Source organism: Bombina bombina, chromosome 1 (assembly GCF_027579735.1).
Source record: "Bombina bombina isolate aBomBom1 chromosome 1, aBomBom1.pri, whole genome shotgun sequence".
NCBI lineage: Eukaryota > Metazoa > Chordata > Amphibia > Anura > Bombinatoridae > Bombina > Bombina bombina.
In genome coordinates this window covers 924,162,879-924,190,865 of record NC_069499.1, presented here as the reverse complement: position 1 = coordinate 924,190,865, position 27,987 = coordinate 924,162,879, and the positions used below count along the sequence as shown (strand labels likewise).

Here is a 27,987-nt window from a genome sequence, read left to right as displayed (position 1 = left end):
TTCCAGTAGTATCTTCTGACTCAGGGTCAATCTGGGACATCTTGCAATATGTAATAGAAAAAACAACATATAAAGCAAAATTGATCAAATTCCTTAAATGACAGTTTCAGGAATGGGAAAAAATGCCAGTGAACAAGCTTCTAGCAACCAGAAGCAATAAATAATGAGACTTAAATAATGTGGAGATAATAATGACGCCCATATTTTTTAGCACCAAAAAAAGACGCCCACATTATTTGGCACCAAAAATGACGCCACATCCGGAACGCCGACACTTTTGGCGCAAAAACGTCAAAAAAATGACGCAACTTGAGGCGACACGTATGACGCCGGAAATAGAAAAATATTTTTGCGCCAAAAAAGTCCGCGCCAAGAATGACGCAATAAAATGAAGCATTTTCAGCCCCCGCGAGCCTAACAGCCCACAGGAAAAAAACATAATTTATGCTTACCTGATAAATTTATTTCTCTTGTAGTGTGTTCAGTCCACGGGTCATCCATTACTTATGGGATATATTCTCCTTCCCAACAGGAAGTTGCAAGAGGATCACCCAAGCAGAGCTGCTATATAGCTCCTCCCCTCACATGTCATATCCAGTCATTCGACCGAAACAAGACGAGAAAGGAGAAACTATAGGGTGCAGTGGTGACTGGAGTTATAATTTAAAATTTAGAACCTGCCTCAAAAAGACAGGGCGGGCCGTGGACTGAACACACTACAAGAGAAATAAATTTATCAGGTAAGCATAAATTATGTTTTCTCTTGTTAAGTGTGTTCAGTCCACGGGTCATCCATTACTTATGGGATACCAATAACAAAGCTAAAGTACACGGATGATGGGAGGGACAAGGCAGGAACATTAAACAGAAGGAACCACTGCCTGTAGAACCTCTCACAAAAACAGCCTCCGAAGAAGCAAAAGTGTCAAATTTGTAAAATTTGTAAAAAGTATGAAGTGAAGACCAAGTTGCAGCCTTGCAAATCTGTTCAACAGAGGCCTCATTCTTAAAGGCCCAGGTGGAAGCCACAGCTCTAGTGGAATGAGCTGTAATTCTTTCAGGAGGCTGCTGTCCAGCAGTCTCATAGGCTAAGCGTATTATGCTACGAAGCCAAAAAGAGAGAGAGGTAGCCGAAGCCTTTTGACCTCTCCTCTGTCCAGAGTAAACGACAAACAGAGAAGAAGTTCGTCGAAAATCTTTAGTTGCCTGTAAGTAGAACTTCAGGGCACGGAACACGTCTAGATTATGCAAAAGACGTTCCTTCTTTGAAGAAGGATTAGGACATAACGATGGAACAACAATCTCTTGATTGATATTCCTGTTAGAAACAACCTTAGGTAAAAACCCAGGTTTAGTACGCAGGACTACCTTGTCTGAATGAAAGATCAGATAAGGAGAATCACAATGTAAGGCAGATAACTCAGTGACTCTTCGAGCCGAGGAAATAGCCATCAAAAACAGAACTTTCCAAGATAAAAGCTTAATATCAATGAAATGAAGGGGTTCACCCTGAACGGAACACCCTGAAGAACTTTAAGAACCAAGTTTAAGCTCCACGGAGGAGCAACAGTTTTAAACACAGGCTTAATCCTAGCCAAAGCCTGACAAAAAGCCTGGACGTCTGGATTCTCTGCCAGACGCTTGTGTAAAAGAATAGACAGAGCAGAAATCTGTCCCTTTAGCGAAGTAGCGGAACTAAACCCTCTTGTAGAAAAGACAATATCCTAGGAATCCTAACCTTACTCCATGAGTAACTCTTGGATTCACACCAATATAAATATTTACGCCATATCTTGTGGTAAATATTTCTGGTAACAGGTTTCCGAGCCTGTATTAATGTATCAATAACAGAATCCGAAAACCCACGCTTTGATAGAATCAAGCGTTCAATTTCCAAGCAGTCAGCCTCAGAGAAATTAGGTTTGGATGGTTGAAAGGACCCTGGATTAGAAGGTCCTGCCTCAGGGGTAGAGACCATGGTGGACAGGACGACATGTCCACTAGGTCTGCATACCAGGTCCTGCGTGGCCACGCAGGCCCTATCAGAATCACTGATGCTCTCTCCTGTTTGATCCTGGCAATCAGTCGAGATAGCAACGGAAAAGGTGGAAACACATAAGCTATGTTGAAAACCCAAGGGGCTGCTAGTGCATCTACCAGCACCGCACCCGGGTCCCTGGACCTGGATCCGTAACAAGGAAGCTTGGCGTTCTGGCGAGATGCCATGAGATCCAGATCCGGTTTGCCCCAACGACGAATCAGTTGAGCAAATACCTCCGGGTGAAGTTCCCACTCCCCCGGATGAAAGGTCTGTCGACTTAGAAAATCCGCCTCCCAGTTCTCCACGCCTGGGATGTAGATCGCTGACAGGTGGCAAGAGTGAGACTCTGCCCAGCGAATTATCTTCGAGACTTCCAACATCGCTAGGGAACTCCTGGTTCCCCCTTGATGATTGATGTAAGCCACAGTTGTGATGTTGTCCGACTGAAATCTGATGAACCTCAGTGTTGCTAACTGAGGCCAAGTTAGAAGAGCATTGAATATTGCTCTTAATTCTAGAATGTTTATCGGGAGGAGTCTCTCCTCCTGAGTCCACGATCCCTGAGCCTTCAGGGAGTTCCAGACTGCTCCCCAGCCTAGTAGGCTGGCATCTGTTGTTACAATCGTCCAATCTGGTCTGCGAAAAGTCATTCCTTTGGACAGATGAACCCGTGACAACCACCAGAGAAGAGAATCTCTGGTCTCCTGGTCCAGATTTAGCAAAGGGGACAGATCTGAGTAATCCCCGTTCCATTGACTTAGCATGCATAGTTGCAGCAGTCTGAGATGTAGGCGCGCAAAAGGCACTATGTCCATTGCCGCAACCATTAAGCCGATTACTTCCATGCACTGAGCTACTGATGGGCTTGGAATGGAGTGAAGGACACGGCAAGCATTGAGAATCTTTGATAACCTGGATTCCGTCAGGTAAATCATCTCTACAGAATCTATAAGAGTCCCTAGAAAAGGGACCCTTGTGAGTGGTAACAGAGAACTCTTCTCCACGTTCACTTTCCACCCATGCGACCTCAGAAATGCTAGAACTATCTCTGTATGAGACTTTGCATTTTGAAAACTTGACGCTTGTATCAGAATGTCGTCTAGGTACGGAGCCACCGCTATGCCTCGTGGTCTTAGTACCGCCAGAAGTGAGCCCAGAACCTTTGTAAAAATTCTCGGGGCCGTAGCTAACCCGAAGGGAAGAGCAACAAACTGGTAATGCCTGTCTAGAAAGGCAAACCTTAGGTACCGATAATGATCTTTGTGAATCGGTATGTGAAGGTAGGCATCCTTTAAGTCCATTGTGGTCATATATTGACCCTCTTGGATCATGGGTAGGATGGTCCGAATGGTTTCCATCTTGAACGACGGAACGCTTAGGAATTTGTTTAAGATCTTTAAGTCTAAGATTGGTCTGAAAGTTCCCTCTTTCTTGGGAACCACAAACAGATTTGAATAAAACCCTTGCCCCTGTTCCGTTCGCGGAACTGGGTGGATCACTCCCATCACTAAGAGGTCTTGTACACATTGTAGAAATGCCTCTTTCTTTACTAGGTTTGTTGATAACCTTGACAGATGAAACCTCCCTTGTGGAGGAGAAGTTTTGAAATCCAGAAGGTATCCCTGAGATATAATCTCCAACGTCCAGGGATCCTGTACATCTCTTGCCCAAGCCTGGGCGAAGAGAGAAAGTCTGCCCCCCACTAGATCCGTCTCCGGAAAGGGGGCCCTGTCTTCATGCTGTCTTAGGGGCGGAAGTAGGCTTTCTGGCCTGCTTGCCCTTGTTCCATGACTGGTTGCCTTTCCAACCCTGTCTGTAACGAGCAGTAGTTCCTTCCTGTTTTGGAGCGGAGGAAGTTGATGCTGCTCCTGCCTTGAAATTACGAAAGGCACGAAAATTAGACTGTTTGGCCTTTGATTTGGCCCTGTCCTGAGGAAGGGTGTGGCCCTTACCTCCAGTAATGTCAGCAATAATTTCCTTCAAGCCAGGCCCGAATAAGGTCTGCCCTTTGAAAGGAATGTTTAGTAGTTTAGACTTAGAAGTTACATCTGCTGACCAGGATTTAAGCCATAGCGCTCTGCGCGCCTGTATGGCGAATCCGGAATTCTTAGCCGTAAGTTTGGTTAAATGCACTACGGCATCCGAAACAAACGCATTAGCCAGCTTAAGGGTTCTAATCTTGCTCAAAGATTCATCCAATGGTGCTGTGCGAATCGCCTCTTCCAGAGATTCAAACCAGAATGCCGCTGCAGCAGTGACAGGCGCAATGCATGCAAGAGGCTGTAATATAAAACCTTGTTGAACAAACATTTTCTTAAGGTAACCCTCTAATTTTTTATCCATTGGATCTGAGAAAGCACAGCTATCCTCCACCGGGATAGTGGTACGCTTGGCTAAAGTAGAAACTGCTCCCTCCACCTTAGGGACCGCCTGCCATAAGTCTCGTGTGGTGGCGTCTATAGGGAACATTTTTCTAAATATCGGAGGAGGGGAAAAAGGCACACCGGGTCTATCCCACTCTTTGCTAATAATCTCTGTAAGCCTCTTTGGTATAGGAAAAACGTCAGTACACACTGGTACCGCATAGTATTTATCCAGCCTACATAATTTCTCTGGGATTGCCACCGTGTCACAATCATTCAGAGCCGCTAACACCTCCCCTAGCAACACGCGGAGGTTCTCAAGCTTAAATTTAAAATTTGAAATTTCTGAATCCGGTCTCCCCGAATCAGAACCGTCACCCACAGAATGAAGCTCTCTGTCCTCATGTTCTGCAAATTGTGACGCAGTATCAGACATGGCTCTCATGTCATCGGCGCGCTCTGTCCTTAACCCAGAGCTGTCGCGCTTGCCTCTTAACTCGGGCATGTTGTATAATACTTCTTTCATAACATTAGCCATATCATGTAAAGTGATTTGTAAGGGCCTTGATGTACTTAACGCCTCAATCTTACGCACCTCCCGAGCGGGAGACGAAGGTACTGACACGTGAGGAGAGTTAGACGGCATAATTTCCCCCTCGTTGTCTGGTGATAATTTCTTTATCGGTACAGATTGACTTTTATTCAAAGTAATATCAATACAATTGGTACACATATTTCTATTGGGCTCCACATCGGCTTTTAAACATAATGAACAAGCAGATTCCTCTGTATCAGACATGTTTAAACAGACTAGCAATGAAGCTAGCAAGCTTGGAAATTACTTCAATAAGTTTACAAGCAATATAAAAAACGCTGCAGCGCTTTTTTAAAAAAACACAATTGAATAACAAAGAACTAGTTCAGTTATAGTCAACAATTCTTTAAATGTATTAATTAGCAGAGGATTGCACCCATTAGCAAAAGGATGATTAACCCCTCAGTACCCAAAATATCAAACTAAGATTTAACGCTTTTATCACAGTCAAACACACTGTCACAGGTCTGCTGTGACTGATTACCTCCCTCAAAAACGAATTTTGAAGATCCCTGAGCTCTCTGGAGACGTCCTGGATCAAAGAGGAAGAAGCAGGAAGACTGTGCTAGAATTTTAACTGCGCAACAAGGCGCTAAAAAAGGTCCCTCCCACTCCTATTACAACAGTGGGAGACCTGATATAACGGTTTCTATGCAGAAATATACGTTAGCCATGTGGAAAAAAATCATGCCCAAAAAGATTCATCACCAAAGTACCTCACAAAACGATTAACATGCCAGTAAAAGTTTTAAAAAACAACATTTCAGATGCTGTGTAAAGTTATTACTAAGCCTGCTACCAGTCGCTTCTACTGCAGTTAAGGCTCACACATTATATCAGTATTAACAGTATTTTTTCAGTCAAATTCTAGTCGCTAGAAAATAACTCTACTGTGCATACATTTATCAGCCTGATACCAGTCACTACTACTGAATTTAAGGCTGTACTTACATCATACGGGTAACAGCAGTGTTTTCTTAGTCAATTCCATTCCCAGAAAATATTGTACTGCACATACCTCATTTGCGGGAGACCCCGCATGCTATTCCCATTTTCTGAAGTTACCCCACTCCTCAGAATGTCGAGAACAGCCAGTGGATCTTAGTTACGCCTGCTAAGATCATAGAAAACGCAGGCAGTTTCTTCTTCCAAATACTGCCTGAGATAGAAAAACAGCACACTCCGGTGCCATTTAAAATAAACTTTTGATTGAAGAATAATTAAGTAAAAACTCCAGCTCCTCTCGCGACCTCCTCCTTTGTTGAGGGTTGCAAGAGAATGACTGGATATGACATGAGAGGGGAGGAGCTATATAGCAGCTCTGCTTGGGTGATCCTCTTGCAACTTCCTGTTGGGAAGGAGAATATATCCCATAAGTAATGGATGACCCGTGGACTGAACACACTTAACAAGAGAAAAGTCAATTTTTAAGGTAAGAAAAAATGATAAATTCATATGCATTATCCCAAATATGAAACTGTCTGAAATAAGGAACGTTGAACATCCTGAGTCAAGGCAAATAAATGTTTGAATACATATATTTAGAACTTTATATAAAAGTGCCCAACCATAGCTTAGAGTGTCACAGAAAATAAGACTTACTTACCCCAGAACACTCATCTACACGTAGTAGAAAGCCAAACCAGTACTGAAACGAGAATCAGTAGAGGTAATGGTATATATAAGAGTATATCGTCGATCTGAAAAGGGAGGTAAGAGATGAATCTCTATGACCGATAACAGAGAGAACCTATGAAATAGACCCCGTAGAAGGAGATCATTGAATTCAAATAGGCAATACTCTCCTCACATCCCTCTGACATTCACTGCACGCCGAGAGGAAAACCGGGCTCCAACCTGCTGCAGAGCGCATATCAACGTAGAATCTAGCACAAACTTACTTCACCACCTCCATAGGAGGCAAAGTTTGTAAAACTGATTTGTGGGTGTGGTGAGGGGTGTATTTATAGGCATTTTGAGGTTTGGGAAACTTTGCCCCTCCTGGTAGGAATGTATATCCCATACGTCACTAGCTCATGGACTCTTGCTAATTACATGAAAGAAACATCACACCTCCATAGACTTCCGGAGGCATTTCTAACTACTTTGCCATCAGGTAAAATATATGTAATAGTCCTTATATGTTTCTAGTACAGTGAGAGAGAAAAATTGTATATTCAATGAATTAAGGTAAGCTTCATAGTATCCTTTAAAAGACTATATATTGCTTAATTCCATAATGTACTTGAAGCTGGGCAAGCAGTGGATAATACTATATTTGAATTGTAATTTTTTTTAAAAAAAATTTACATCATGTTTTAAGCTAAAATTTTCTACAGAAATAATGTAAAACAGTCAGGTGCCACTTTTCCAGATTCTACATACATAATAATACTTGCCTTATAGTGGCCATTGTTTGAGGCATCATGCAAAGGGGTGTCATCATCCAAACCCTTGGTATTTACTTCTGCACCTGCAGCAAGAAGCTGTTTTGCAACATCATAGTAACCCCGGTTACATGCTTCATGTAATGCAGTCCAACCTGCAAAAAAAAATGTTCATTAATACCCAACCTATCAAAGATATAACATATTGCAGACCAATAAAAGGCGATTTAAAGGGATAGGAAAGTCAAAATTAAATTTGAATGATTCAGATAGAGCATGTAATTTTAAGATACTTTTAAATTCACTTCTATTTTCAAATATGCGTTGTTCTCATGGTAACCCTTATTGAAAAAGAATACACACATATCCTACACCAGTGGGAGTTGCTGCTAATTGGTTCCTGCACACATTTTTTTTTTTGATTGGCCCCAAGGCAGAACATACAGTGATCTGAGAAGTCATCGCAGAAAATGCAGCATGTCTGCAGAAAGAACAGAACACATGCAGGAACTGTTAGACTTAGTCCTTTAATTTTGCAGCTCTATTCTTCAAACAGAGCTGTGTTCTGGCTGCACTGTTCCAGTGCATCAAGAGAAAAGTGTTGTTTGAAGTTAACAGACAAATATGCAGTAGCACTGTAAAGCAGCAGTGCATTGATTATTAACTGGCTTTTTTCAAACACTCCCCTAGCCTTTCCCAGTCTGCAAAGCTGTTTATTCTGAATATAAGACGTTCTTATGAGAATTGCATCTTTTTATTACTACATTTCTATGTTAGATCAAGAGAAAAGGCAACAAATTTATTCAAGAAACATTTTATAATTTAGTTTGTCTGCAGCAAATTTGCAACGCAATTTTTAACTACTGAACTATATTATAAAACGTTTAAAAATGGTTTTATTCTTTAGTTAACCAACACATTGCAATTGAACTAGTGCTTTAGTGTAACTGCCTAATTTAAAATTGAATTTTATTTAAAAATGGCCTGCAGAAAAATTTTCACTAAAAAAAGAAATCTCATCACAGAAAGTGAAAAAAAATTCTGCCTCTGGGTTGATTGACTAAATGTGTTCTGCCAGTAGTACAATGTTGTTCCTTTATCAAAGGATAACAAGAGAACAAAGTGAATTATATAACGGAAGTAAATTGGAAAATTTTATGTTCTATCCAAACCATGAAAGAAAAATTTGGTGTTTCCTGTCCCTTTAATGTTTTAAAAATATTAAAATGCTTTTTATTTGTACTAAATGATGTTGTATTATATCCTACATCACACACAGGTCCCTTAGCAAAGGCTAAATATTTTCCTAGTCAGTCCTTTACTACATTTATACCTAAAATCCTACTTAAGACAATTAGTTGAGGTCAATTTGTTTAAGGGATAGAAAGGTCAAAATTACAAGAAACAAATTTATCAGGTAAGCATAAATTTTGTTTTCTCTTGAAAGGTGTATCCAGTCCACGGATTCATCCATTACTTGTGGGATACCAATACCAAAGCTATAGGACACGGAAGAAGGGAGGGACAAGGCAGGCGCTTAAACAGAAGGCACCACTTTCTCCCAAAAATAGACTCCGAAGAAGCAAAAGTATCAAATTTGTAGAATTTAGAAAAAGTATGAAGCAAAGACCAAGTCACCGCCTTACAAATCTGTTCAACAGAAGCCTCATTTTTAAAAGCCCATGTAGAAGCCACCGCTCTAGTGGAATGAGCTGTAATTCTTTCAGGAGGCTGCTGGCCAGCAGTCTCATAAGCTAAGCGGATTATACTTCTTAACCAAAAAGAAAGAAGTTGCTGAAGCCTTTTGGCCTCTTCTCTGTCCAGAGTAGACCACAAACAATGCCGGTGTTTGATGAAAATCCTTAGTAGCTTGTATATAAAACTTTAAAGCACGAACCACATCAAGATTATGTAATAGACGTTCTTTCTTTGAAGAAGGATTAGGACACAGTGACGGAACAACAATCTCCTGATTGATATTCTTATTAGATACCACCTTAGGAAGAAACCCAGGTTTGGTACGCAAAACTACCTTATCTGCATGGAAGATCAGATAAGGGGAATCACACTGTAAGGCAGATAATTCTGAAACTCTTCGAGCCGAAGAGATAGCTAACAAAAACAGAACTTTCCAAGATAAAAGCTTGATATCTATGGAATGCAGAGGTTCAAACGGAACCCCTTGAAGAACTTTAAGAACTAAATTTAAACTCCATGGCGGAGCAACATTTTTAAACACAGGCTTAATTCTAACTAAAGCCTGACAAAACGCCTGAAAGTCTGGAACATCCGCCAGACGCTTGTGCAAAAGAATAGACAGAGCAGAAATCTGTCCCTTTAAGGAACTAGCTGACAATCCCTTCTCCAATCCTTCTTGGAGAAAAGATAATATCCTGGGAATCCTGACTTTACTCCATGAGTAACCCTTGGATTCACACCAATGAAGATATTTACACCATATCTTATGATAGATTTTCCTGGTGACAGGCTTTCGAGCCTGAATTAAGGTATTAATGACTGACTCGGAGAACCCACGTTTTGATAAAATCAAGCGTTCAAACTCCAAGCAGTCAGACGCAGAGAAATTAGATTTGGATGGTTGAAAGAACCCTGAAGTAGAAGGTCATGCCTCAGCGGCAGAGTCCATGGTGGAAGGGATGACATGTCCACCAAATCTGCATACCAAGTCCTGCGTGGCCACGCAGGTGCTATCAAAATCACAGAAGCTCTCTCCTGCTTGATCTTGGCAATCAGACGAGGGAGCAGAGGAAACGGTGGAAACACATAAGCTAGGTTGAAGGACCAAGGCTCTGCTAGAGCATCTATCAGCGCTGCCTTGGGATCCCTGGACCTGGATCCGTAACAAGGAAGCTTGGCGTTCTGACGAGACGCCATGAGATCCAGTTCTGGTTTGCCCCAAAGTTGAATCAACTGTGCAAACACCTCCGGATGGAGCTCCCACTCCCCCGGATGAAAAGTCTGTTGACTTAGAAAATCCGCCTCCCAGTTCTCTACTCCTGGGATATGGATAGCTGATAGATGGCAAGAGTGAACCTCTGCCCATAGAATTATTTTTGAAACCTCCAACATTGCTAGGGAACTCCTTGTTCCCCCTTGATGGTTGATGTAGGCTACAGTCGTGATATTGTCCGACTGAAATCTGATGAACCTGACCGCAGCAAGCTGAGGACAAGCCTGAAGAGCATTGAATATCGCTCTTAGTTCCAGAATGTTTATCGGAAGGAGTGCCTCCTCCTGAGTCCACGAGCCCTGAGCCTTCAGGGAGTTCCAGACTGCACCCCAGCCCAGAAGGCTGGCATCTGTCGTTACTATTGTCTAATCTGGCCTGCGAAAGGTCATACCGTTGGACAGATGGACCCGAGATAGCCTCCAGAGAAGAGAATCTCTGGTCTCTTGATCCAGATTTAGTAGAGGGGACAAATCTGTGTAATCCCCATTCCACTGACTGAGCATGCAAAGTTGCAGCGGTCTGAGATGTAGGCGGGCAAACGGCACTATGTCCATCGCCGCTACCATTAAGCCGATTACTTCCATACACTGAGCCACCGAAGTTCGAGAAGTAGAATAAAGAACACGGCAGGAATTTAGAAGTTTTGACAACTTGGCCTCTGTCAGGTAAATCTTCATTTCTACAGAATCTATCAGAGTTCCTAGGAAGGAAACTCTTGTGAGAGGGGATAGAGAACTCTTTTCTTCGTTCACTTTCCACCCATGAGACCTCATAAATGCCAGCACAATGTCCGTATGGGACCTGGCGATTTGAAAATTCGACGCCTGTATCAGAATGTCGTCTAGGTAAGGGGCTACTGCTATACCCCGCGGCCTTAGGACCGCTAGGAGTGACCCTAGAACCTTCGTAAAGATTCTTGGTGCCGTAGCTAACCCAAAGGGAAGAGCCACAAACTGGTAATGCCTGTCTAGGAAGGCGAACCTGAGAAACCGATGATGATCTCTGTGTATCGGAATGTGAAGATAAGCATCCTTTAAGTCCACGGTAGTCATATATTGACCCTCCTGGATCATAGGTAGGATGGTTCGAATAGTCTCCATCTTGAAGGATGGGACCCTGAGAAATTTGTTTAGGATCTTGAGATCTAAGATTGGTCTGAAAGTTCCCTCTTTCTTGGGAACTACAAACAGATTTGAATAGAAGCCTTGCCCCTGTCCCTCCTTTGGAACAGGGTGGATCACTCCCATAACTAGGTGGTCTTGAACACAATGTAAGAATGCCTCTCTCTTTATCTGGTTTGCAGATAATTGTGAGAGATGAAATCTCCCTTTTGGGGAAGAAGCTTTGAAATCCAGAAGATATCCCTGGGACACAATTTCCAACGCCCAGGGATCCTGGACATCTCTTGCCCAAGCCTGGGCGAAGAGAGAAAGTCTGCCCCCTACTAGATCCGTTTCCGGATCGGGGGCTGATCTTTCATGCTGTCTTAGAGGTAGCAGCAGGTTTTTTGGCCTGCTTTCCTTTGTTACAAGCCTGGTTAGGTCTCCAGACCGGCTTGGACTGGGCAAAATTTCCCTCTTGTTTTGTATTAGAGGAAGTTGAAGCTGCGCCACTCTTGAAATTTCGAAAAGAACGAAAATTAGTCTGTTTGGTCCTTAATTTGTTGGACCTATCCTGAGGAAGGGCGTGACCTTTTCCTCCAGTAATATCAGAAATGATCTCCTTCAGTCCAGGCCCGAATAGGGTCTGCCCCTCGAAGGGAATATTGAGAAGCTTAGACTTTGAAGTAACGTCAGCTGACCAGGATTTAAGCCAAGAATATGGTCTTTATAACTTACAGTAAGATCAGTACATTTAGTACACATTCTAAGAGGGGGTTCCACAATGGCTTCTAAACATAATGAACAAGGAGTTTCCTCTATGTCAGACATGTTTAACAGACTAGTAATGAGACCAGCAAGCTTGGAAAACACTTTAATTAATGTGAAAAAGCAGATTATAAAAAACTGTACTGTGCCTTTAAGGGAAAAAAACAAACACAAAAACTGCAAAACAGTGAAAAAAGCAGTTAACGTTATGACCCCAGAGGCAGAACTTTTGTTTACTTTCTGCAATGAGATTTTTTTAGTGAAAACATTTCTGCAGGTCATTTTTAAATAAAATTCAATTTTAAATTAGGCAGTTACACTAAAGCACCAGTTCTATTGTAATGTGTTAGTTAACTGTAGAATAAAGCAATATTTAAAGTTTCATAATATAGTGCAGTAGTTGAAAAATGCATTGCAAATTAGCTGCAGACATACTCTAAAAAAGGTGCATTCCTTATACAAACGTTTTACATTCAGAAAAAAACAGCTTTGCAGACTGAAAGGCTATGGGACGGGCTTGAAACGATCTCTGAGAGCCAGTCAATTAATGCACTACTACTTTGCAGCGCTACTGCATATTTGACTGTTCACTTCAAACAGCACGTTGCTCTGGAGGAACTGTAAAAAGAAAAACTTACACAGTGCAGTCAGAGAACAGCTCTGTTTGAAGAGAACAGCCTAATGTGGAGCAGCACTAAATCACTAACAGTTCCTGTTTGTGTCCTATTCTTTCTGCAGACATGCTGCATTTTCAGCGATGACATCTCAGATCACTGTATGTTCTGCCTTTGGGGTTATAACATTTTTACAGTGTGTATAACAGACTAAAATAGCATTGCACCCACTTGCAAATGGATGATTAACCCCTCAGGCTCAAAAACGAAGCAAAAAAATGGTAAAACCGTTATAACAGTCACAGGCAAACTGCCACAGCTCTACTGTGGCTCCTACCTTCCCATAAAATGACTTTTGTAGGCAGAAAACCCCTTTACAGAGGTCCAATATGTCAGGGGACTCCTTCAGGGAAGCTGGATGTCTCAGAATGTAAAAACAACTCCGCAATTAGAGCGCAAAAATCGGCCCCTCCCACCATGCACTCAAAGTGAAAGGGCCATAAATAACTACTCCTAGGAGAAATCTAGTCAGCCATGTGGAAAACTAGGCCCCAAATAAAGATTTATCACCCTCAGTAAAAAAAACGTTCTTTCTATATATGCAAACGTTTTACATACTAAGCCATAATAGAAAGTAATATGAATATTACCCTTTACTGCAAGCATGATGCCAGTCGTTATTAAATCACTGCAATCAGGCTTACCTTAAATATATCAGGCACTGTCAGCATTTTCTAGTTCTTATCATTCCTCTAGAAAAAAATATACTGAACATACCTCAGGGCAGTTAATTCTGCAGGCCGTTCCCCCAGCTGAAGTTTCCCCATACTCTTCAGTTATGTGTGAGAACAGCAGTGGACCTTAGTTACAACCTGCTAAGATCAGCAAAAACCTCAGGCAAAACTCTTCTTCTAATTTCTGCCTGAGGTAAATAAACAGTACAACGCAGGTACCGTTTAAAAATTACAAACTTTTGATTGAAGATAAACTACACTAATTCACCACATCTCTCTTGATACTTCCCTTGTCGAGAGCTGCAAGAGAATGACTGGGGGTGGCAGTTAGGGGAGGAGCTATATAGACAGCTCTGCTGTGGGTGATCCTCTTGCAGCTTCCTGTTGGGAAGGAGAATATCCCACAAGTAATGGATGAATCCGTGGACTGGATACACCTTACAAGAGAAATTAATTTATCATGTAAGCATAAATTTACTTTTCTTCTATAAGGTACGACGAGTCCACGGATTCATTCTTTACTTGTGGGATACAATAACAAAGCTATAGGACACGGATGAACGGGAGGGACAAGACAGATGCCTAAACAGCACCACTGCTTGAAGAACTTTTCTCCCAAAAATAGCCTCCGAAGAAGCAAAAGTATCAAATTTATAAAATTTGGAAAAGGTATGAAGCGAAGACCACGTCGCAGCTTTACAAATCTGTTCGTAAAACCACCTTATCAGAATGGAAAACAAGATAAGGCGAGTCGCATTGCAATGCAGATAGTTCAGAAACTCTTCGAGCCGAAAAGATAGCAACTAAAAACAGAACTTTCCAAGATAGAAGCTTAATATCTATGGAATGCATAGGTTCAAACGGAACCCCTTGAAGAACTTTAAAAACTAAATTCAAATTCCATGGTGGAGCAACAGGTTTAAACACAGGTTTGAGTCTAACTAAAGCCTGACAGAACGACTGAACGTCTGGAACATCGGCCAGACGCTTGTGCAGTAAGGAACTAGCTGATAACCCCTTCTCCAATCCTTGGAGAAAGGACAAAATCCTAGGAATCCTGATCTTACTCCATGAGTAGCTTTTGCAGTAACCCATACTTGATCGTCCAATACAACCTGTACCTATGACCGGTCAATCGTACTTTACTCACTGTCTGTAAAGAGAGACTCTGTTATCATTGGGCAGCTAGTACTTGTTTAATTAGTTTTAATCTATGCTTATTTTACTATTGTGCCTATTTTATCACTATAACTGGACGTCCAGTCTGCTAATATTTTTATTTGTATTTTTATATGTATTTTTATCTTTCATAGCTTAAGTGTAGCTCTGTTACTACTATTGATATCTTTGCTATTATTATTCATAGCTTAAGTGTAGCTCTGTGACTACTATTGATATCCTTGCTATTATTGTTCTTATTTAGGATTAACCAGGCACTAGTGTGTAGGATAGTTTTGATATACTTACCTATTGTAATTTGCTTGTTCGAGCTCATCTATAGAGCTAGGTTATTTAAATTCATCTAGTATACACTAGACACTTCTTGTGCAATCCTATTTAGGCTTATTTATTTTTTGCAATAAACATTGAAGTTTTTTAATATTTGACCTTTGTCTCTTTTGCAATTTAATAGATTACTGTTACCTTTCATATTTCGGTATAATCACTTTGAGAATAACTCACTTTATTTGTTTAATCACTACCTAGCTGTTAGCGCCAGTACTGTCTCTCTCTACATTCTAATTTCCCTTGGTCTCTGAGAGAGGGACCATTTTTGTACTTGGCTGGTAGAAATAAGCGCTGATTCATACCTCTATCCTAAAATAGCCTTTGGATTCGCACCAATAAAGATATTTACGCCATATCTAATGATAAATTTTCCTAGTGACAGGCTTTCGAGCCTGAATCAAGGTATCTATGACCGACTCAGAGAATCCCCACTTGGATAGAATCAAACATTCAATCTCCAGGCAGTCAGCCGCAGAGAAACTAGATTTGGATGCTGGAACGGACCGTGAACGAGAAGGTCCTGTCTAAGTGGCAGAGTCCACGGTGGTAGAGATGACATTTCCACCAGATCTGCATACCAAGTCCTGCGTGGCCACGCAGATGCTATCAAAATCACTGAAGCTCTCTCCTGTTTGATTATGGGAAACATTTTCTTAAAGGTAGGAGGGGGAGAAAAGGGAATACCTGGTCTATCCCACTCCTTTGTAACAATGTCCGAAATCCTCTTAGGGACTGGAAAAACATTAGTGTAAGTAGGAACCTCTAGATTTCTATCCATTTTACACAATTTCTCTGGTGGAACTACAATAGGGTCACAATCATACAGAGTCGCTAAAACCTCCATGAGCAACAGGCGGAGGTGCTCTAGCTTAAATTTAAAAGCCGTCATATCTGAATCTGTCTGAGGGAACATCTTTCCTGAATCAGAAATCTCTCCCTCAGACAACAAATCCCTCACCCACAACTCAGAACATTGTGAGGGTACATCGGAGATGGCTAATAAAGCGTCAGAGGGCTCAGCATTTACTCTCACACCGGAATTACTGCGCTTCCCCTGCAACTCAAGCAGCTTAGATAATACCTCTGTGAGGGTAGTATTCATAACTGTGGCCATATCTTGCAGGGTGAAAGAATTAGACGCACTAGAAGTACTTGGTGTTGCTTATGCGGGCGTTAATGGTTGTGACACTTGGGGAGAATTAGATGGCATAACCTGATTCCCTTCTGACTGAGAATTATCCTGCAACATACTTTTATTAGCTAAAATATGTACTTTGCAATTAATTGCCCTTTCAGTGCATGAGGGACACATTTTAAGCGAGGGTTCCACAATGGCTTCTAAACACATTGAACATTGGCTTTCCTCAATGTCAGACAGGCTAGTAATGACACAAACAGGCTTGAAAAAAAGTAAATTTATGTTTACCTGATAAATTAATTTCTTCTATAATACGACGAGTCCACGGATTCATCCTTTACTTGTGGGATATTATCCTCCTGCTAACAGGAAGTGGCAAAGAGCACCACAGCAGAGCTGTCTATATAGTTCCTACCTTAGCTCCACCCCCCAGTCATTCGACCGAAGGTACAAGAAGAAAAAGGAGAAACTACAAGGTGCAGAGGTGACTGAAGTTTAAATAAAAAAAATATAATCTGTCTTAAAATTATAGGGCGGGCCGTGGAATAGTCTTACCATAGAAGAAATTAATTTATCAGGTAAACATAAATTTACTTTTCTTCTATAAAGGTAAGACGAGTCCACGGATTCATCCTTTACTTGTGGGATACAATAACAAAGCTACAGGACACGGATGAACAGGAGGGACAAGACAGATGGTTAAACAGAAGGCACCACTGCTTGAAGAACTTTTCTCCCAAAAATAGCCTCCGAAGAAGCAAAGGTATCAAATTTGTAAAATTTGGAAAAGGTATGAAACGAAGACCAAGTCGCAGCCTTACAAATCTGTTCAACAGAAGCATCATTTTTAAAAGCCCATGTGGAAGTCACCGCTCTAGTAGAGTGAGCTGTAATTCTTTCAGGAGGCTGCTGTCCAGCAGTCGCGTATGCCAAACGGATGATGCTTTTCAGCCAAAAGGCAAGAGAGGTAGCCGTAGCTTTTTGACCTCTACGTTTTCCAGAATAGACAACAAACAAAGAAGATGTTTGACGGAAATCTTTGGTCGCTTGCAAGTAAAACTTTAAAGCACAAACCACATCCAAGTTGTGCAATAGACGCTCCTTCTTAAAGGAAGGATTATGACACAGAGAAGGAACAACAATTTCCTGATTAATATTCTTATTAGTAACAACCTTAGGAAGGATCCAGGTTTGGTACGCAAAACCACCTTATCAGCATGGAAAACAAGATAAGGCAAGCCGCATTGCAATGCAGATAGTTCAGAAACTCTTCGAGCCGAAGAGATAGCAACTAAAAACAGAATTTTCCAAGATAGAAGCTTAATATCTATGGAATGCATAGGCTCAAACGGAACCCTTGAAGAACTTTAAGAACTAAATTCAAACTCCATGGCGGAGCAACAGGTTTAAACACAGGCTTAATTCTAACTAAAGCCTGACAGAACGACTGAACGTCTGGAACATCTGCCAGCCGTTTGTGCAGTAGAATTGATAAAGCAGATATCTGTCCCTTAAAGGAACTAGCTGATAGCCCCTTCTACAATCCTTCTTGGAGAAAGGACAAAATCCTAGGAATCCTGATCTTACTCAATGAGTAACCTTTGGATTCGCACCAATAAAGATATTTACGCCATATCTTATGATAAATTTTCCTGGTGACAGGCTTTCGAGCCTGAATCAAGGTATCTATGACCGACTCAGAGAAACCCCGCTTGGATAAGATCAAGCGTTCAATCTCCAAGCAGTCAGCCGCAGAGAAACTAGATTTGGATGCTGGAACGAACCTTGAATCAGAAGGTCCTGTCTCAGTCAGTGGCAGAGTCCATGGTGGAAGAGATGACATGTCCACCAGGTCTGCATACCAAGTCCTGCGTGGCCACGCAGGTGCTATCAAAAACACAGAAGCTCTCTCCTGTTTGATTCTGGCAATCAAACGAGGAAGGAGAGGAAATGGTGGAACACATAAGCCAGGTTGAACGACCAGGGTACTGCTAGAGCATCTATCAGTACTGCCTGAGGGTCCCTTGACCTGGACCCGTAACAAGGAAGTTTGGCGTTCTGACGAGACGCCAACAGATCCAATTCTGGTGTGCCCCATTGCCGAATCAATTGTGCAAACACCTCCGGATGGAGTTCCCACTCCCCCGGATGAAAAGTCTGACGACTTAGAAAATCCGCTTCCCAGTTCTCCACCCCTGGGATATAGATTGCTGATAGATGGCAAGAGTGAGTCTCTGCCCATCAAATTATTTTGGTAACCTCTATCATCGCTAGAGAACTCTTTGTTCCCCCCTGATGATTGATATATGCTACAGTCGTGATATTGTCCGACTGGAATCTTATGAATCTGGCCAACGCCAGCTGAGGCCACGCCTGAAGCGTGTTGAATATCGCTCTCAGTTCTAGAATATTTATCGGGAGGTAGGCCTCCTCCCAAGCCCAATAGGCTGGCGTCCGTCGTCACTATGACCCACGCTGGCCTGCGGAAACATATTCCCTTGGACAGATGATCCTGTGACAACCACCAAAGAAGAGAGTCTCTGGTCTCTTGGTCCAGATTTATCTGAGGAGATAAATCTGCATAATCCCCATTCCACTGTTTGAGCAGGCAAAGTTGCAGTGGTCTGAGATGCAATCGAGCAAACAGAACTATGTCCATTGCCGCTACCATTAAGCCGATTACCTCCATACACTGAGCCACTGACGGCCGAGGAATGGAATGAAGAGCTCGGCAGATGGATAAAATTTTTGATTTCCTGACCTTCGTCAGAAAAATTTTCATGTCCACCGAATCTATCAGAGTTCCCAGAAATGGAACTCTTGTGAGAGGGATAAGTGAACTCTTTTTTACGTTCACCTTCCACCCGTGAGATCTTAGAAAAGCCAACACGATGTCTGTGTGAGACTTGGCTAGTTGGTAAGTCAACGCCTGGATTAAGATATCGTCCAGATAAGGCACCACAGCTATGCCCCGCGGCCTTAGAACCGCCAGAAGGGACCCTAGCAACTTTGTGAAAATTCTGGGAGCCGTGGGCAACCCAAAGGGAAGAGCCACAAACTGGTAATGCTTGTCCAGAAGGCAAACCTGAGGAACTGGTGGTGATCTTTGTGGATAGGAATGTGTAGATACGCATCCTTTAAATCCACGATGGTCATATATTGAATCTTTGAAATCTAGAAGATACCCCTGGGTTACGATTTCTAAAGCCCAGGAGTCCTGAACGTCTCTTGCCCAAGCCTGAGCGAAGAGAGAAAGTCTGCCCCCTACTAGATCCAGTCCCGGATCGGGGGCTACCCCTTCATGCTGTCTTGGTGGCAGCCGCGGGCTTCTTGGCCTGTTAATGTGTAGTGTGATAGGAGTGCCTAAAGGTGGATTCCTGCTGCTAAATGGTGGATAAGAGAAAAAAATGGGGTTTATTTAGCAGCGCTAATAGAAGCTTGGAAATGATGATACCAATCTAACTAATGTATTATACAATCTTGTTTATTTAAAAATTCTTATAACACATAAAAACAACAGCAAATGCTATTCCGAAATTAATAAAGGGACGTCTCCCTTATTCAACACTTTTAAAAACAGACTAGAACCATATATTGATAAACCCTAGAATTCTAGGTATAAAAGAATGAATTCTATAGATAACATATGGCAAACAACAAATTGGTGAATTAGATATTTAAAAGGCACAAATGTATCAATCTTAATATATTAAAAGCAAATAGATTCAGCGCTAATGTTCAAATGTAATTAGAAGGTGAGCGTAACGGCTTCGGTACAACTGTGATTAGAAATTTAGCGTAACAGCTTTGCAGTTCTTTAGTAACAAATACCGTTATAAAGTTACACAGTTACTCTCCTTGGACATATAATTGGCTCAGGTGTGCTGGATAGTTAAAAGGCAAAAAACGGCCGTTATTCTGAATTTGGTGCCAAAACAATCGTGATTAATGGAAATGGTTAATTTAACATATGAATACCTTGATGTCTTTAAAGTTCAGTTTGCATGATTTAAAAAACTGCAGTGCAAATTAGTGTAGAGGTACCTTAATCTGTCCTGGTTGCAACCGCTGATCATCTTCACTGTGAGGGATTTACAGACTGTTTGATCCTGGTGCTTCTGATAAGTCACCTCACCTTCTCTTTGATTCAGAGGTCAGGGGTGATGATCCGTTCTGTTAATGTAGTTATCCTTTTTTGTTTTCCTTTCTTCTTATAGCCCAAATATTAATTTCATCTGGGTTCTCTCAGACTTCTTGAGGTTTGAAGAAATCTTTGGTCAGTGTTTAGCAGTAACACCGTGTTCCCTGAAGTTGCCAAAGGTAGATTTTAACTTGCAGGGTCAGGAGAAAAGTTTAAAGTTGCAGGGTCACACAGCTTTGTGACAGTGGTAGATGAAGTTTAGTAGAGTGTAGCAGGTCCCATTCAACGCGTTTCACCCTTCTGGGCTTTATCAAGAATGCTTATCCTGCTAGCTTCTGGCTTTTTAAAGGTATGAATGTGTTTTGATTGGTTCCTTCATTTCCTTTTGATTTCTATCAACACCTGTGTGGCTTCCAATGTAAAGGTAGACTTTATTTAAGTTGGTAATGATTATTTCTGTGTTGTTATTTAGTTACTTCATACACAAGGAAGAGAACTTATCATTTTCTGCTTTTTTAGCATTCATACAATTCAACTTATATATTTCTCAATTCTAAAGTGCCTTTATTAAATAATATACATTTAGATCGTGCGAGCTTAAAATTACCTAAACTAAAACAAAAATATAAGATCAGAATCATCATTCCCATATCTAGAATTATTGTCAGTGGGTAAAAATTAACGATATATACATATTACTTTTCAACAAAAGATAGTAAGTTCAACAATTTATAAATTTAAAAATGGGCGTACAGTTAAATCAGAAATTTTCAATCCCATAACTAGAAGTTATTGCTAGTGGGTAAAAATATGGATTGTTCAATGAATTCATTGGTTTTAGGGGGATAAAAATTCCTTTTTAATTACTAGAAAAATGAATTTATTTAGGGCTAGTACTATCTTTGCCCAAGGTAAATTGAAATTTTATTGCTTGCTTAATGTATATGAGTATTTTCTATATAAGTGGCTGATTTAACCCGGAAAGTGTTAGCATATTATAGGAGATTTTTATAAAAAGGGGGAAATGTCTATCTCAGAATTCAAGCCTCCAGGTTGGAGGGTATTCATTAGGTATATAATTTCAGCTTCTGCCTTTAGTAGTTTATTTTCCTAGTTTCCGCCTCTCCAGTCAGGGTGAACTTTTTTAATTCCCCAATATTTAAAATCTTTAAGGTTGTTGTTGTGTACTTCCCTAAAGTGGCGATAGATATAAGGGTCAAGGTTACCCCTATCTATGCAAGAGAGGTGCTCCCTTATCACGGAGCATTCTGGTTGTTTCTCCTATGTAAAAAATTTTACATGAACATTGAATGGCGTAAATAACGCCCTTATCTTGACATCTAATTGTGTCTCTTATTTTGAAAGTAAAGTTTCCACTTTTTGATTTTAAAATCTTTTGTTTACTACTAAATTTGCAGGCCCGGCATCTAAAACAGGGGAAAAGACCATTTAAGGATTTCCGTCTAGGCACCTTTGAGTGTCTTTCTTCTTTATGCTTTTCATTTGACTGGGAGCTAGTAGGCTCTTCAAATTCTGTGCTTTCCTATATATTATTTTTGGGTTTTCCCCCACTTTTCCCCCTATTATGGGATCAGTTTGTACTAAGTGCCAATGTTTTTTTAAAACTCTTTGGATGTTACAGAGTTAGCTACTCAAAACTTACAGCTTCCCGTGAGATGGGGGGACTGGCATTACCCAACTTTGAATTCTATAACTGGGCAGCTCAGTGCAAGTTCGCCATTGACTGGCTGACAGGGCAAGGAAAATTTACTAATATTAAGTTAGAGAACACATTGATAAAACCTTGGACATTAGACATACCACACATGACCCATTCGCAAGCTACGAAGTACTTGACGGACATTGACTTATTGAGTCAGCCCGCGAGAGCTTGGAGACTGACATGCAAACAGTTAAGAGGCAATAATAGGCTGCTAACCATGGGGGGGGAATCCTGAATTCCCTGCGGGATTCACATCTGAGGCATTCAATCATTGGAGGGAGCGAGGATTACGCACGGTGGGTCAAACCTTGGTGCCAGGGGGGAACCACATGCAAACATTCGAAGCCCTGAGACACACATTTGGGTTGCCTAGAACACATTACGCGTACCTCCAGGCTAGGCATTACTACACAGCATTGCTCAGGGAGGGAAGGGGAGTGGAACAATCGCAGATTGTGCAAATTGTACAATTAGTAGAACAAGGTAATACATCCATTTCTCCGCTCTATAAGAGCTTGAACAGGGGGATGAACACATCATGCATAAGTAAAATTGCTGAGGTCTGGAGTTCCTTTTTGGGTGAGCAGGTTTCTGGTAAGGAGATAGAGGAAAGTATACATAAGGTCAAACGAGCTACTCTTTCGTCAGAGGTGAGAGAGTCACATTTCAAACTCATACACGACAGCTACATAACACCCAAGAAATATCAGAAATGGAGGACTGACAGGGAGGATAAATGCCCAAAGTGTGGGAAGAAAGAAGCAGAATTTAGGCACATGACGTGGAGCTGCCCCAAGATAGTTAAATTCTGGAAAATGACGACTTACTGGGCAAACCTTAGTATGCATACACACATCCATGACCTGACGTTTAGAAATGTCATACTGCTAGACTTTAGAGAAGTTCCGAGAGACTCCAAGCCATTCATGTCCAACATAGTTTTAGTAGCCAGGAGACTGATATTTCAAAATTGGCTCAAACGTGACCCACCTACTGTGACACAGTTGAAGCAGGCACTGCTTCACCAATTGGTTATTGAGCAGTCAGATGGGTTAGGAGACATGACTAAGAGAGTGAAGTCTTTTGTTACGTGGGAACCCTTCATCCACACACTCCCAATAGCACTAAGTAGAATGATTATAGCGCTGTTCAAACACACGGAATATATACTTGAGGCCAATTTGAGAGGGGAGTGGGAATTAGACTAAACAGGGATCTATGAGAGGTAGGAGAAGAAGTGAAGCAATCCGAGTTGGCGAATGTTGATTTGGTTAATAATGTTTGTACTGTGTTTATGTTATAAAAAGTGCCCTATAGAAGGATTTAACTATGGTCCACAGGCCTACATATTACTTTTGGGTGGAACTGTATTACTCATGGACATTTTTTTTTTGGCCTTTCTACAGATGAAGACACAATTGGCTCAGCTTATTCTTATGAATTACCAGTCATGTTGTAATTCTGTGTTGATATGCTCATGTTGAGTATGTGATGTTTTGGTCTTCCTGTATGTGGCACACAAAAAACATAATTTATGTAAGAACTTACCTGATAAATTCATTTCTTTCATATTAGCAAGAGTCCATGAGCTAGTGACGTATGGGATATACATTCCTACCAGGAGGGGCAAAGTTTCCCAAACCTCAAAATGCCTATAAATACACCCCTCACCACACCCACAAATCAGTTTAACGAATAGCCAAGAAGTGGGGTGATAAGAAAAAAGTGTGAAGCATAAATATAAGGAATTGGAATAATTGTGCTTTATACAAAAAAATCATAACCACCACAAAAAAGGGTGGGCCTCATGGACTCTTGCTAATATGAAAGAAATGAATTTATCAGGTAAGTTCTTACATAAATTATGTTTTCTTTCATGTAATTAGCAAGAGTCCATGAGCTAGTGACGTATGGGATAATGACTACCCAAGATGTGGATCTTCCACGCAAGAGTCACTAGAGAGGGAGGGATAAAATAAAGACAGCCAATTCCGCTGAAAAAAATCCACACCCAAAAATAAAGTTTAAATCTTATAATGAAAAAAACTGAAATTATAAGCAGAAGAATCAAACTGAAACAGCTGCCTGAAGTACTTTTCTACCAAAAACAGCTTCAGAAGAAGAAAACACATCAAAATGGTAGAATTTAGTAAAAGTATGCAAAGAAGACCAAGTTGCTGCTTTGCAAATCTGATCAACCGAAGCTTCATTCCTAAACGCCCAGGAAGTAGAAACTGACCTAGTAGAATGAGCTGTAATCCTTTGAGGCGGAGTTTTACCCGACTCGACATAAGCATGATGAATAAAAGATTTCAACCAAGATGCCAAAGAAATGGCAGAGGCCTTCTGACCTTTCCTAGAACCAGAAAAGATAACAAATAGACTAGAAGTCTTTCGGAAATTCTTAGTAGCTTCAACATAATATTTCAAAGCTCTAACTACATCCAAAGAATGCAATGATCTCTCCTTAGAATTCTTAGGATTAGGACACAATGAAGGAACCACAATTTCTCTACTAATGTTGTTAGAATTCACAACCTTAGGTAAAAATTGAAAAGAAGTTCGCAATACCGCCTTATCCTGATGAAAAATCAGAAAAGGAGACTCACAAGAAAGAGCAGATAATTCAGAAACTCTTCTAGCAGAAGAGATGGCCAAAAGAAACAAAACTTTCCAAGAAAGTATTTTAATGTCCAATGAATGCATAGGTTCAAACGGAGGAGCTTGAAGAGCCCCCAGAACCAAATTCAAACTCCAAGGAGGAGAAATTGACTTAATGACAGGCTTTATACGAACCAAAGCTTGCACAAAACAATGAATATCAGGAAGATTAGCAATCTTTCTGTGAAAAAGAACAGAAAGAGCAGAGATTTGTCCTTTCAAGGAACTTGCAGACAAACCATTATCCAAACCATCCTGAAGAAACTGTAGAATTCTCGGAATTCTAAAAGAATGCCAGGAAAATTGATGAGAAAGACACCAAGAAATGTAAGTCTTCCAAACTCGATAATATATCTTTCTAGATACAGATTTACGAGCCTGTAACATTGTACTTATCACAGAGTCAGAGAAACCTCTTTGACTAAAAATCAAGCGTTCAATCTCCATACCTTTAAATTTAAGGATTTGAGATCCTGATGGAAAAAAGGACCTTGTGACAGAAGGTCTGGTCATAACGGAAGAGTCCATGGTTGGCAAGAGGCCATCCGGACAAGATCCGCATACCAAAACCTGTGAGGCCATGCTGGAGCCACCAGCAGAACAAACGAGCATTCCTTCAGAATCTTGGAGATTACTCTTGGAAGCAGAACTAGAGGCGGAAAGAGATAGGCAGGATGATACTTCCAAGGAAGTGATAATGCATCCACTGCTTCCGCCTGAGGATCCCTGGATCTGGACAGATACCTGGGAAGTTTCTTGTTTAGATGAGAAGCCATCAGATCTATTTCTGGAAGTCCCCACATTTGAACAATCTGAAGAAATACCTCTGGGTGAAGAGACCATTCTCCCGGATGTAACGTTTGGCGACTGAGATAATCCGCTTCCCAACTGTCTATACCTGGGATATGAACCGCAGAAATTAGACAGGAGCTGGATTCCGCCCATACCAGTATTCGAGATACTTCTTTCATAGCCAGAGGACTGTGAGTCCCTCCTTGATGATTGATGTATGCCACAGTTGTGACATTGTCTGTCTGAAAACAAATGAACGATTCTCTCTTTAGAAGAGGCCATGACTGAAGAGCTCTGAAAATTGCACGGAGTTCCAAAATATTGATCGGTAATCTCACCTCCTGAGATTCCCAAACCCCTTGTGTTGTCAGAGACCCCCACACAGCTCCCCAACCTGTCAGACTTGCATCTGTTGAAATTACAGTCCAGGTCGGAAGAACCAAAGAAGCCCCCTGAACTAAACGATGGTGATCTGTCCACCACATCAGAGAGTGTCGTACAATCGGTTTTAAAGATATTAATTGAGATATCTTTGTGTAATCCCTGCACCACTGGTTCAGCATACAGAGCTGAAGAGGTCGCATGTGAAAACGAGCAAAGGGGATCGCGTCCGATGCAGCAGTCATAAGACCTAGAATTTCCATGCATAAGGCTACCGAAGGGAATGATTGTGACTGAAGGTTTCGACAAGCTGATATCAATTTCAGACGTCTCTTGTCTGTCAAAGACAGAGTCATGGACACTGAATCTATCTGGAAACCTAAAAAGGTTACCTTTGTCTGAGGAATCAATGAACTTTTTGGTAAATTGATCCTCCAACCATGATCTTGAAGAAACAACACAAGTCGATTCGTATGAGATTCTGCTAAATGTGAAGACTGAGCAAGTACCAAGATATCGTCCAAATAAGGAAATACCACAATACCCTGTTCTCTGATTACAGACAGAAGGGCACCGAGAACCTTTGTAAAAATTCTTGGAGCTGTTGCTAGGCCAAACGGTAGAGCCACAAACTGGTAATGCTTGTCTAGGAAAGAGAATCTCAGAAACTGATAGTGATCTGGATGAATCGGAATATGCAGATATGCATCCTGTAAATCTATTGTGGACATATAATGCCCTTGCTAAACAAAAGGCAGGATTAGTCCTTACAATTACCATTTTGAATGTTGGTATCCTTACATAACGATTCAATATTTTTAGATCCAGAATTGGTCTGAAGGAATTCTCCTTCTTTGGTACAATGAAGAGATTTGAATAAAACCCCAGCCCCTGTTCAAGAACTGGAACTGGCATAATTACTCCAGCCAACTCTAGATCTGAAACACATTTCAGAAATGCTCGAGCCTTCGCTGGGTTTACTGGGACACGGGAAAGAAAAAATCTCTTTGCAGGAGGCCTTATCTTGAAGCCAATTCTGTACCCTTCTGAAACAATGTTCTGAATCCAAAGATTGTGAATGGAATTGATCCAAATTTCTTGGAAAAAACGTAATCTGCCCCCTACCAGCTGAGCTGGAATGAGGGCCGCACCTCCATGTGGACTTGGGAGCTGGCTTTGGTTTTCTAAAAGGCTTGGATTTATTCCAGACTGGAGATGGTTTCCAAACTGATACCGCTCCTGTGGATGAAGGATCAGGCTTTTGTTCCTTATTGTGACGAAAGGAACGAAAACGATTATTAGACCTAAATTTACCTTTAGATTTTTTATCCTGTGGTAAAAAAGTTCCTTTCCCTCCAGTAACAGTTGAGATAATAGAATCCAACTGAGAACCAAATAATTTATTACCCTGGAAAGAAAGGGAAAGCAAAGTAGACTTAGAAGACATATCAGCATTCCAAGTTTTAAGCCATAAAGCTCTTCTAGCTAAAATAGCTAGAGACATATATCTGACATCAACTCTAATGATATCAAAGATGGCATCACAAATAAAATTATTAGCATGTTGTAGAAGATTAATAATGCTATGAGAATTATGATCTGTTACTTGTTGCGCTAAAGCTTCTAACCAAAAAGTTGAAGCTGCAGCAACATCCGCTAAAGATATAGCAGGTCTAAGAAGATTACCTGAACACAAGTAAGCTTTTCTTAGAAAGGATTCAATTTTCCTATCTAAAGGATCCTTAAAGGAAGTACTATCTGCCGTAGGAATAGTAGTACGCTTGGCAAGAGTAGAGACAGCCCCATCTACCTTAGGGATTTTGTCCCAAAACTCTAATCTGTCAGATGGCACAGGATATAATTGTTTAAAACGTTTAGAAGGAGTAAATGAATTACCTAAATTATTCCATTCCCTGGAAATTACTTCAGAAATAGCATCAGGGACAGGAAAAACTTCTGGAATAACTACAGGAGATTTAAAAACCTTATTTAAACGTTTAGATTTAGTATCAAGAGGACCAGAATCCTCTATTTCTAATGCAATTAAGACTTCTTTAAGTAAAGAACGA

General features: G+C 41.1%; 1 protein-coding gene across 3 annotated transcripts in view; it reads right to left on the bottom strand.

Annotated features, from left to right (window-relative positions):
• Nucleotides 1–27,987, bottom strand: part of ANKRD11 (ankyrin repeat domain containing 11) — a 1,020,931-nt gene that overhangs the window by 374,577 nt on the left and 618,367 nt on the right. For all 3 annotated transcript variants that reach the window (XM_053690514.1, XM_053691658.1, XM_053691096.1), the window contains exon 7: nt 7,395–7,541. In XM_053690514.1, the coding sequence (XP_053546489.1) occupies nt 7,395–7,541 (147 nt within the window). The remainder of the gene's footprint in view (nt 1–7,394; nt 7,542–27,987) is intronic.